The following is an 11,856-nucleotide window of genomic DNA, read 5'->3' as shown; positions in this document are numbered from 1 at the left end:
CTTGAACCTTGATGACCTGCATATGGTGCTCCAGATGAAGTCTCATGAGAGTCCTGTAAGATGCCCCATCCCTGGCAGTGCTCAAGGCCAGGCTGGACACAGTGGCTTGAAGCAAGCTGCTCCAGTGGAAGGGGTCCCTGCCCGTCGCAGGGGTTGGAATTGAATGAACTTTAAGGTCCTTCCCAACCCAAATCAGTCTATTATTCTATGATACTTCTAGCATTACCTCCTGATACACTGGCTTTTTTCCCCTGGCAGCCTGAAGTCATTCTGTGATTGCACCCAGAAATTTTCCCCTTTTCTTCTCATTATTTTACATGTGGAATCATCACTAACAGGAACTTGTGTAAGTGCACACAGCTGCTATGTGAATAAGCCCCCAACTTTCCTACGAAAGGTTAATTGTGAAGCTCAGAATTCAAACCTGGCCATAAACCCTTCCTTATCCTTGCTTATTGTCTCAAATCAACTGCTTTGGCCTGTGGTGTTTAACCTGCAATGGCATTTTCAGCATCAACAGCCCAGGTGTTTATCCGGATGCTGAGCCACAGTAACTGTGCAACACAATGGGAGAGCTTGGTTGGGTTTAACTCTTTGAGGTCGTGCACTATTTTGTTGGGAGCTGCAGGTGGAAGTTCAGGGATCAGCATCCACCAAATCCTTGAAGGCTGGAGGCAGGAGTAAGTGACTGTGCATGCGAGCTGGCACCTCTTTGCAGTCTGTTGTGGCCACAAGGTGCTAAACAGCTCCCCAGCCCACTGGATGGGAAACCTTGGCTTCTGAGGCCAAGAATTCTGCTCGGTGCAACACCACGGAGGTAACTGTGCTCCGGCTTCCTCTTATCAAGACCTTGCTGGTTTTCCCAAGGAAAAGTGACTCGGAGGAGGAACCACTTTTGCTTCTCGTACGCTGTTCAGTGAATGTGAGGTTCTTGTGTAGCTGAGCTTGCAGTGGGGATGCAAACTACCACCAGGAGAGTAAGCGGTATGGCACTCAACCAATAATTTTCCATAGTGAAAGCACTGGACTGCTCAAAGCCCAGCAGCTACCTACTGTATCCCATAATGTCTTGCTCCTTTACCGGGAAGGGATGGCTCTTTTCCAGGGATTAGGTCATTTGTGTCCATTGCAACACTTGTTCTACCAATGGGGTCAGAGGAGCAGCAGGCATTCGGAATGGCAGGCTGGGTAGCTGGTGTTGGTGGGGTTACCTTTTGGCTCTCAGCTGTAGTAATTCCTTGAGGGTCTTCCAATGGGATCGCTGGTTTTCCTTCCTGTCCTTTCCCCCTCGATGCAGATAAAATGAATCAGGGATAAGGAGCAAATATTTATCCATTCAAATCTCAGTCGAAGAGATTTCATTTCAAAGACATCCAGTGTCGTGGGGACCTTCATGTACGTTTTAAAACCAATTACAAGGTCCCCAAACCATACATGAACTTGAGGGTTTCTTGCATGAACTTGAGGGGGTTTCTTCCATGAGCCCGGGGTTTCTGAGGCTCTGGCTTCTCCCTCCTCTCATTCTTTGTATTTCTCCCATCGCTGCCGAGCTGAGCTTTCAAAATCAAGGAATTTCCCTTACCAAATCTTCAGGTTCCATTAAAAACGAGACGGGGAAGCGCAACCGGCCCCGGTGCCCCCCGCATTGGCCCCGCCGCGGCGCGCTGCTGCCCTCTGCCGGCCAGGCCCTGCCACCGCTTTCCGCAGCACAGAGGGGGCTTCTCGTTGAGAGAGGGAACTTCCACAGGGAAAAGCGTTGGAAGTTTCTGTCGTGCGTGTTCGTTTTCCCGTGAGGAAGGAGGAGGAGAGGCGTTCTCCTATGCGGTGTGTTCAGTTTCCCTCTGGCCTTTGGGTTTGAAGCACGCCAGGAATGGTGACATGGCAAAACCTCACCCTCAGCACTCCCTACTCCCTGCTGGGAGCAAAGTATACTGCTTCCCTTAATCCTTCCACAGGAGAAAATTCCCCCATCATTGCCAGCTTGGGAATCTCTGCAATGGCAGGAACAACCTGCAGCTGAGCACGTAAAAAGCTGTGTTTCACCCAGGAGAGCTCCCAAAGTGGGAAGAGCTTGGGAAGAGCATCTTTTTTTTACCATCTTGCATGGGCATGTGCTTATTATTGGCAGAGGTTGTACAAGTGATAGAGATAAGAAAAGGAATGTTTACGCCCAGGCTCTCCCAACTTGCCTGAACTGCTCCAGGACGCTCAAGGATGCGTCTTCATTGTTCTGGGTTGAAACCCCCTTCCACCTACCAGCACTCCCACAAGCTCACAGCAACAAAAAGGACAGCTGCCTTCGGTATGTCTCTCCATTTCAGTATCGCCTCTGTTAGAACACGGTGGGCAACACTAGTATTTTTAGCATGGCACAGCACTGCCCCATCATGCAGCACAATGAGCACAAACAGCTCCTCAGCAGTGAAAATTACTCAGAGTTTCTGGAAGGAGTGTTTGTCAGCAGAAACAGTTCCCTGGTTCTAGCACCCTTCCAGAATAATCTTTGGCTAATGTGGTGCCTGAATTTAGAAATTCATCCTTTGCAATGCCCTTCAGCTCATACATTTTGAAGTGAAACACTTTGTGTAGATAAAGCAGAATTAAGATTCTAAGAGGGATTCTGGAGTGGGGGGAGTGACTAGAACGGTAATAATTCACCTTTAACCTGCTTGAAAAGATAGCTAAAGAGCTGACCTGAAATCTCTTCTGGTTTTGGATGTATCATGGACCATGGAGCTGAGCACAACAAGCCCAGTGCAGCCCTTCTCCCAGGCTCTTAACTTCGACCTTGACTTCCCAAGGATTGTTTATGGTGTGTATTACTGGGCCATTCAGGCACCTCCTGTGGCTTCCCACTGTAAATACCAAGAGAACAAACTCTCTGATTTATTAATCAATTCATTAGATACAATATATTTATGGCTACCGCAGGCCCACAGTGATTTAACAATGTGCTAGGTTGCAGTGAAAAACAAAGGGATGTGGTGTCTCACTTCTCCTTCCTGACGTGAACCCTCTTCCTTCCTAAGCAAAGGTGGTGGTAGCATTTATTCAATGGAATGGCTAACGTTTCCTCTGGAATTTGAATTTGTAAATAGCTGGCCTGGTTGTTGTCTCTTTCTTCACCTTCACTTTATGAGTTTTGTCCTGGAGAAAAGAACAAGAAAACCATATTTGTTGCCATGTAAGACAAAATAACCCACCCAGCCTCAGATAAACAAGAAAATCCCTGTGTGGGACTGATGAGGCATTAGTGAAAAATGTGTGAATTAGTGAAAATCAGTGAAAAATGACAAGGCACTAGTGAAAAATTCCAACTGTTTAGCTGGGAATTATATTTCTGCCTGTTCTTTCCACCTTTAGGTTGTCAGGCACCATCTGCTTTGTTCACAAACTGCTGATGTGGTAAGACTTGGACTAGTAGATATAATTTCCTAGCCATGGAACAACTGGAATGCTTCATCTCCTCGCTTTTTCCATACTAAAAGAGGATTACTTCTTTTAGGAGTTATCTGGAAGTGTCAGTATAAAATCAGAGTGAAGAGACACACACATACATACAAAAGTAGACCTAAGAACCTTAACAAAACAGACTCAAAGAACCAGAATTAAATCCCTCACCAAAAGATCTTTACGTGTCTGGATCTTCTGCGCAACAACAAACATGGCTTTTTCTCTTTCGATGCGCTGCTTCAGGAGGTCGTACTGATTCTTCCTTTGCTGGGCTAATTTCTGGAGGAACAAAACCAGAAGCTGTTTTAAGACAGAAAGGAATGGGACACTGTGGTCTGTAACTGACCTATTCTGAGGCACTCAGACCTCACGAGCATTTAGTACATTTTAAAAGCATCATCATATTAAAGAATGCTGCTTCAGTTGGTGGCTGGAGTCCAGAGAACCATTTTTAACACCTTCATTTTGAGGTTTTCTAATTAGGACTTCATTCTTTGTTCTTGTTTTAATCTCCTAAATCATAAAGCCCCAAATCTCTTCAAACCTAGTTTAGATGCTGTGTAACCTTGTTCAGTACGTGGCTGGAATTTCATTTCTCTCAATCCTTTTAATTTCAATGTTAAATGCAGGAGAATACTGAACTCCCCAGCAAAAGCCCAGTTTATCCAGAGGAGAAGAAATAAAAGGAAAGACCTGAGACCAATTCCTGAAATGCCTCAAAATTGCAGAAAGGCTTCTCAAAATGCAACTTGTTTGGTCACGTTCACCTCCTGCGAGTGGATGGCTTTCCCAGCACAGAAATGGTATTAGTGCAGGTGTGATTGAAGTAATTAAATTAAGGAGAACAAATCCCAACATGCTTACAATATGACTCAAAACATTTAGAGGAGAAAACTTGTCAGTCTGAGACTTGTCCAACTGCTTTCCTGACAAGCCAAACTGAGAAAGCTGGCAGGAGGAGAGGGACCACAGGGTGTTTGTTATCTGACATCTGATTAGGAAAAAAAACAGGTTACCAATTTGCCAATTGGCAATTTGAAAGGGTGGTTTTAACCTTACACAGACCAGATCAAGCTTATAGCACTGCCCAGTGTTCTAAAGCAATTAAGTGGGACACTGTTAAAGCTGAGTGTAGCTACTTCTAGGACAGAAATGTTGTGATAACAAAGCATCAGAATCCAAATGGATTGCATAAGCAATGCAACCTGAAGAGTCATGAAACACTTTATATTAAGAAAGCTGGAAAGTGAGATTATAGCTTAAAGGTTTTTAAGGAGAAAAGGAGAGAGTCAAATCCTGAATCTTGAGCCACTTCAGGCTCAGAACCTATCTGAAAAATACTGTAAGATCAGAAACCTAACAATAGCAGCATCTATGTTGGAATAAGCTTCTTCACATCCCTATTCAGGGATGAAAGGGTTTTTGGACATGTGTGAGAGGATATTTAACAGGGGATGCTGCAAAAAAATCACACCTAGAACTGCAGCAATCTAATGAAAAGATAGTGCTATAGGTGTATGCCATGTAACAGAGGAGTAACACATCAGTTTTGCCAAGGAAAGTGCCTAATCAGATCTATACTCTTCTGTTCTAGCTTATATGTCACAGCCTTGATTTATAATCCACAGTGGACTGGGCTACCAGTGAACAAGTTCTCCATGTCAGTCCAGGAGAAGATTTGACTGTAGGCTCCAGGTACTTGATGATTAAGTAACATCCATCACAGCCTTGTGTCACCAACGTAAGTTTTAAGACAACACAAAAACTTTGTTCCCCTCCACAATGATGCAATGAATCCTCTTTAGAGCTTATGATATAAAAGATTAAAACATGAAGAAAAAGACAATAGAAATAGTGGCAGCACCTTTAAGTGGAAAGGATCAGTAGCTCCTTTCAGTGTCTCTTTCTGCAGCGTTGCAATGGTTGGTCGGTTGTACACTCTATCTACGAGCTCCGGAAGAGTATCCAGATGAGTTGCAATATCAAACTCCTGAACTATAAATAACAAGAAAGTCAGGAATAAACTCCCATGGACCAGCAAACCTTCCAAACATGTAGCCTAAGAGCTGTCAGTGACGGAAGTCCCAGCAGCATAGCTCCTGCAGAACTGAGGTCTTCTCTAGTAATCAAAAGAGATTTCTAGAGCACCAAATGATTATTCTTGGGAAAAATAATATCTTTGTTTATTGTAATGGCATAAAGAAAGCACCATTATACTTTAAACAGCTACAATAAAACATAACAGAACAAGTTTTCTGCTACAACCCATTTAAATCACAGAATCCTACAGTGGTTTGGGTTGGAAGGGACCTTAGAGCTCATCCTGTTCCAACCCCCTGCCACAGGCAGGGACACCTTCCACTAGGGCAGGGAAGAGCTTCTGCCTAAGAGCTCATCTCAGTCTCCCCTCTGGCAGGTTCAAGCCATTCCCCTTGGCCTGTCCCTACAGGCCCTTGTCCCAAGCCCCTCTCCAGGTTTCCTGCAGCCCCTTTAGGCACTGGAGCTGCTCTAAGGTCTCCCCTTAAGAAGCCTTCTCTTCTCCAGACTGAACCAGCCCAGCTCTCTCAGCCTGGCTCCAGGCCAGAGCTGCAGCCCTCGCAGCATCTTACCTTCTTTTTTGGTATCAAAGAAGAACACGTGCTTGTTGGGACTCTTCCCTTCCGCATCCAGCAGATGGAGCTCCGACTTCAGCCTCTCGATTTTCTGCAGGAAGGAAGTTAATGTGTTTTGCCAAACATCCATGACAAGGTAAATAATGTCTCCCTGTTCGTTTCTCAAGAATCAGAACTCTTCCTTTCTTTTTAATCTTTGGAAATACACCTAAGTCTATATTTATGTCACGTCTTCATAACCTTTTGGGTAGAGGTTAACAGTAATTTCTGGTATTACCCAGCTAGATAGGCACAAATCAATTTTCACAACAGTAAGTTATCTATATGGCAGACGAAGCAGGAATGATCACCATGAAATCACTAGAAAAAGTATAAAGGCAAATCCAAAGCTTTCTCTTTATTACCTGCAGTGATGGTGTGTGGATCACCATCAGAGCATAAAGCATGTCCAGAAGTGGGTTGTATATCTGTTTATTGACCGCCTACTGCATTCAGTTCCCTTCTGTAACAATAATTCTCAATTCTTTATAAATATTAGAAGAAAGAGTACATGTCTAATGTCTGAAATGTACACAAAAATTTGCCACGTTTACCTTTAGGTTTTATACACACTGACGTTTCCATCTACCATTTCCACTATTACACAAATCAGATTTCACTACACATACATACAACAGCCAACAACACAATCAAAAGAACAATCCTGAGCAAACACTAAAAGGAAGTGAAGTGTTACCTTGGCTTCTGCCACTCTCTTCATTTCCACATATTTAATATCCTGCGTCCTCATCAGTTTGACCTGTTCGGGAGTCACTTCATCCTTTGGCAGCTTTTTAATATGAACTCCATCCTAAAACCAGAGAATACGGCACATACACATAGATACCGTTCAGCTATGGGTCCTAACAATAAACCCAAAAGATCCTTTTTGTCCTTTGTCCCTCATGTTCTTCAAGCTTTCCATAGGCATCAAAGCAGGTCTGCTAATCTATTTACTAGTTTATAATGAAAACCAACACAAGGCAGAGAAAACATGATGTTACTCACAGCAACTGAGTGTAACCCTGCTTGAAGGCAGTTTAGTTTCTCACCTTCAGCTCTGCATTTATCATTTTAAAGTAGAACTCATCGGGATTCTTGTCCAGGGCTTTCTTTTGAAGCGCTCTGAGGGCATTCTGCTTCTTGTGGTAGTCACTAGGAGAGAAAGCCAACAAAACCAACCCAACCCATAGATGTTGTTCAGCAGTTTCGCCATGTTCACAGTCCCTGATGAGATGCTGAGTCCTTCAAAGTGATGCTCAGATCTTTGAGACACCAACAAATGACTTGAGCTTTACGGTTTATTCCTTAACTAAACTGGAAACACTGTCCAACAACAGGACATGGAAACACATTCACCCATCCTGCGAAGCTCACCGAGCTGCTCGGGCCTCCTGGATCTACAGAATCAGGCATTAATGATGGAACATAACACTTGTAAGTCTTGATTAACCACAAGAACGACTTCGCAGCCTTCGCCCTCCACGTTCCCTTTCCCCCGGCTCAGCCTGGGGGATACAGGAGCGGGTGCAGCCCCTGCCTGTCGGAAGGTCCGTGCTAGACGGTACCGGGAACACCGGCTCTTGTGCGATCACCAGCGCTGGCTCCCCCCCGCGGCCCCGCCGTCCCGGGCCCTTCCACCCGGAGCCAACGCTCCGGTCGTGCCCGGACTCCCTCGCCCCGACTCACCGAGCGCGGAGCCTGTAGTCCTTCTTCTTCTCCAGCAGCCCCAGCTTCCTCCGGGAGGCGGGCTAGGAGGGGAAGCACAGACCGGCATCAGCGGCCGCCACCGCCGGTAGCTCCCGCAGCGGCGCAGCCCGGCCCGGCCCGGGGCACTGACCTGTGACCGCTCGCGGTGCGGGCGCTGCTTCGATTTAGACGCTTTCCTGAAGGCGGCCGACATGGCGGCGGGCTCCGACCGCCGGGCTCAGGCCTCGAACTCCCGGTACCGGCGTCTCGGTACCTCCCGGTGGTGCCGCTGCGCCGTGACCGGAAGGGGCGGAGCTTCGGCGTCAGAGGTCGCGCGCGAGGCTCGCCGGGAGATGGCGCCGTCTCCATGGCGACAGCGGGGCCGAGCGGCCCGGAGCGCTCCCCGTGCCCGGTTAGGCCCCGCCGCCGAGGGGTCGGACTGGCCCGGCCTTCCCGGGAAGGGGGGGTCCCCCCTCCGGTGCGCGGCCATGAGGGTCCGGCTGAGAGCGGGCACCTGCGGCCCTTCTCGGCGGAAGGGTCGCCCGCGGGAGACCCGAGCTCCCGCTCGCCCTCAGCGGCCCTGGTGCGGCTGGTCTGCGCGGGCCGGGCTCCGCACTGCAGCCGCGGTGACCGGTATGGGGGGGCCGCCGGGCTCCCTGCCGTGCTCCACGTAGGGCTTGTACAAGCCCGCAGGGCCGGAGGTGGCGGGGAGAGCTCGGTGGGGCCGGGGACCTAAACCGGGGCTCCCCTGCGGGGCAGCAGCTCCCGGTCGGGGGTAGGACACCCTGCAGCTGCCGCTCCCCCATCCCGCGGACCCCCGGCGCCAGCTGCACGCAGCCTCCTCCCGGCTCTCGGAGCGTGGGCTGGTGCGGGGCGGGCACCGGACGGCCCAGCCCAGCCCGGCCCAGCCCGCCGCCCCTCGGCCCCGCCCCGGGCTGGGCGCCGTGCCGCGGGGCTGGGGAGCACAGCGGAGCGTAGCCGTGGTGAGCTGAGCCGCGCCTGCCCATCGCCGGGAGAGCGAGCGTGAACGTCGATCAGGTGGGTCGGGACGGGACGGGCCGGGCAGCACCGTGCTGGGGCAGCGGCGGTGGTGGGAGCTGCCGCCCGTTTCGCCCCTCGCAGCCCCGGGTGGGCCGGGGGTTGTCCCGGTGCTGGGGGAGTGGGTTTGTGTGTTTGGAGGGGACGGTGCCTCCGTCCGCGGGTGTCCCGCGCGCGGCCGGGGAACCCCTTGGGACCCCGGGCGGGTTGGCTGGTCGGTAGCCGGGATGCCGCTCGCCCGGAGAGCCGCGGTCGGGTTTGGGTGGGAAGCACAGCTCGTACCGCTTTCTGAAAGGGAAGCCCCGCTCTTTCGGCCGTGTCCCTTCCCCGGGCTGCGCGGTTGCAAAGCTTAAGCTGTGTTTTATTAAGCAAGCTCTGAAACTTTACCCAACCAATAAACTCGGAAGTAAACTTAAACCAAATGCTCGAACGTAGCGCAGGGAAATGTTCAACACATCCTAAATGGTTGCTGTGTTCCCAGAGAATCCCAGGGTGGGTACAGGGAAGGACTGCTCCAAGCCTTGCTTTTTGTGTGTCTGTTAAACAAAGACTCTGCAGTCATGGTTTGGATCTCGCTATTAAAAACCAGCTCAGCATCGCTTCAAAACGGGTTGGGGTTTTCACTAAGCGCAGTGTTGTTTCAGATGATTGCGTTTTCTTTCAGGTGATGTTTTCTGTTTTGGTTGCCAGTTTAGTTGGTGTTTGGTACTTGTGGTTACATTAATCACTTTGACTCTTCCATGAGAATTCACTTTATAGTTACCCTGGGTGAAGTGTGTTAGCAGGAATTACTCCCCGCTGACTCACAGCTCAAGTGGATGGTGGATGTTGGTGGTTGGTTACTTATCTTCACAATACTGCTTTGATACTGTGGTCTCCATCCTTTCAGAGCTGAATGTAATGCCTTCGCTGTTTCCCAGTTTTGAAAATCATAAAGAAATCTTCCCAAAGTGGAAAACCTCTCCCTGGAGCAGAGGGAAGGCAGCCCCAGAGCAGGCCCATCTGATGGATGCAGGATGCTGCTGGCAGCTCACGCCACTAGAGAACAGTTCAGGGAGATTTAGTTTTTAGACTCCTGGACCAAGCACTAGAAATCTGTGGCTCTTCCAGCCCCTCCGGGCATGGGATTGTCAGATATTCCCTTTGCTGTTCATGTTTGAGAAGTGTTTTCTTGGATATGTCCTTAGGAGTCTCCTGTATTTAAATATCTGCCTCTGGCATGAGTAATCTTTTTCTGATGTTCACAACAGTGTTGAAACTGCCTCATTTCCCTAATTTGCTTTGTCAAAATGTGGTTTGACTTCCTGCTAGGCAGGACAGCAGGAAAGGGGAAGTCTGACATTTCTCCTGTCTTAGTTTTGTGCCATTTTCCTTCCTTTTCCTAGGATGGAGACCATTTGGTTCTCATGTTCTTGGTTACTTCCTTAGAGACACAGAGTTGTGAGCATTGGTTTAATTCTTTCCCAGCTAGGTCTGTAATTTCGTATGCTTTTAAGACTGGTGGCATAGCACAGGAGACAAAAATACAGGCAGTGTAGTTTGTTGTGGGCACTAATTATAGTGGGTGCTCTGCTGCAAAAAGCATGTTTTGGAATAAGGACTCCTTAAACCTGCACATAGGGAGTGGTGCGGGCACACCAAAGGCAGGGTGGTGCTTGGAAATATCCAGAATTCCCTAGCAGGAAGCCCTGTGAACAGTTCCATGGCCACCACTGCTGGAGCACCGCTGTCTCTCAATGCAGGATGTTTTTGAGGTGCCTCTTGGGGGAAGAGCTGTGCATCTCCCCTGCCTGCAGAACAGCACTGAAGAGCTGAGCAGGGACTGGTGTGCTGGAGATAGGCTGGTTCCTTGGTCTCTGGGAGGACAGTAGGTTTCTGCCATTCCCTCTGCAGGGTTTGCAAGCATCTGCAGCCCGTCTGCTGTCAGCTCTGCTTCCTGTTTACGCTGCAGTTGGGTTTAGAGCAGACTGAAACAGCCATGCTGCCCGTCAGTGGGGTGGCCCTACTACCCAGGATCATCATAGGGAAGAAAGGCAGGAGGCTCTTCCCTGGCCCGTGTCATTGTGGTTGCCCTGATGACACAGAGTACCAGCCTTGTGTGGCTATGGGCAGTGTTCACTGGTCAACAGATATTGGAGGGGTATGAGCTCAGTGATGTTCTTTGGGTTTTGGACCCGGAAGCTTTAAGATAGAGGTGAACCCTTAACTGATAGAGCCAGGGAAAACTCTGGGGGCAGGTTACTGAAATTCCCAGTGCACCAACTGTGGAAACACTTGGTTCTGTTCCGAGCCAGGACTTGCTCAACTGCAAGATGCTTTCTGCTGTGTTCCTAATTGTGGCTGAGCTGATGCTGTTACGTGGCCTGCTGGTGTTTTTGAAATGCCAGCAGGTAAAAGGGATAAATGAATTCCTTCTAGTCCTCAGGTGATTCCCACCCCATCTCTCTGGCAAAGGACTTTGATGGTAATCACGGCACTGATACACAAGATTTTCATGGTGCCTGCTGCGGTCCTTGTTCATGTCTGTGGGATTTCCACTGTTCTTGGCTTGCATGTGTTCATGCTCGAAGAGCCCTGATTGCAGCAACAGCCTTGGAGAGAGACATGGGCATAATAAACCTTGTGCCTCTGCTTCACCTTTTGTGTAAGACGTTTTCCACAGGCATAAAAGGTGTTTATGGAAACCTGGGGACTGACGGGTCTGAATAAAAGCCAAGTTTCTCCACCGAACAAACAGCTCCAGAACTTCTTGTAATCGCTCACGTAAGGAAACCACTTCTCTGGTGTTTAGCAATCAGTATCCACGGTTGGTATCCATAGTTCTTGGATTGCCTGTGCCCACCACAGAGCACCCACCTTGGTCTGGGGAGAGGGTGGTGCAGTGCCATTTGCAGTTTTGCTCAGCATTCGACTGCAGAGCTCAAGCTGCTACACCTCGTTCCTTGGGGGTCTTTGACTATTTCTGCTGAAAGAGATGCAGTTTCGATGGCCAAAATGGAAAAAGTCAGAGAGAACTTGTCAGTGT

At 49.1% G+C, this 11,856-nt stretch overlaps 2 protein-coding genes and 1 long non-coding RNA gene across 4 annotated transcripts in view; 2 read left to right on the top strand and 1 right to left on the bottom strand.

The window, feature by feature from the left end:
• Positions 1-2,639: 2,639 nt before the first annotated feature.
• LOC136023236 (uncharacterized) lies at positions 2,640-5,612 on the top strand. Its single transcript, XR_010616531.1, has 3 exons — positions 2,640-2,812; positions 3,364-3,405; positions 3,506-5,612. It is a non-coding gene; the product is annotated as an uncharacterized LOC136023236 (long non-coding RNA).
• On the bottom strand, positions 2,857-8,117 carry UTP11 (UTP11 small subunit processome component). The gene is made up of 8 exons (XM_065697501.1): positions 7,945-8,117; positions 7,794-7,855; positions 7,157-7,259; positions 6,802-6,915; positions 6,063-6,156; positions 5,318-5,448; positions 3,622-3,732; positions 2,857-3,147 (listed from the first exon to the last, which is right to left on the bottom strand). The coding sequence occupies exons 1-8, from the start codon at positions 8,005-8,007 to the stop codon at positions 3,064-3,066; spliced, it is 762 nt and encodes a 253-aa protein (XP_065553573.1). The 5' UTR covers positions 8,008-8,117; the 3' UTR covers positions 2,857-3,063.
• Positions 8,118-8,638: 521 nt separating this feature from the next.
• Positions 8,639-11,856, top strand: part of FHL3 (four and a half LIM domains 3) — a 29,077-nt gene continuing 25,859 nt past the window's right edge. Inside the window, exon 1 of one of the 2 annotated variants that reach the window (XM_065697500.1) lies at positions 8,639-8,831. The gene's annotated coding sequence lies outside the window, so the exon portion shown is untranslated. The remainder of the gene's footprint in view (positions 8,832-11,856) is intronic. The other variant, XM_065697499.1, reaches the window with a different exon arrangement.

Source organism: Lathamus discolor, chromosome 18 (assembly GCF_037157495.1).
Source record: "Lathamus discolor isolate bLatDis1 chromosome 18, bLatDis1.hap1, whole genome shotgun sequence".
NCBI classification, from domain to species: Eukaryota; Metazoa; Chordata; class Aves; order Psittaciformes; family Psittacidae; genus Lathamus; species Lathamus discolor.
Note: the sequence above shows the minus strand (reverse complement) of the source record. Positions and strands in the feature narration are given on the sequence as shown.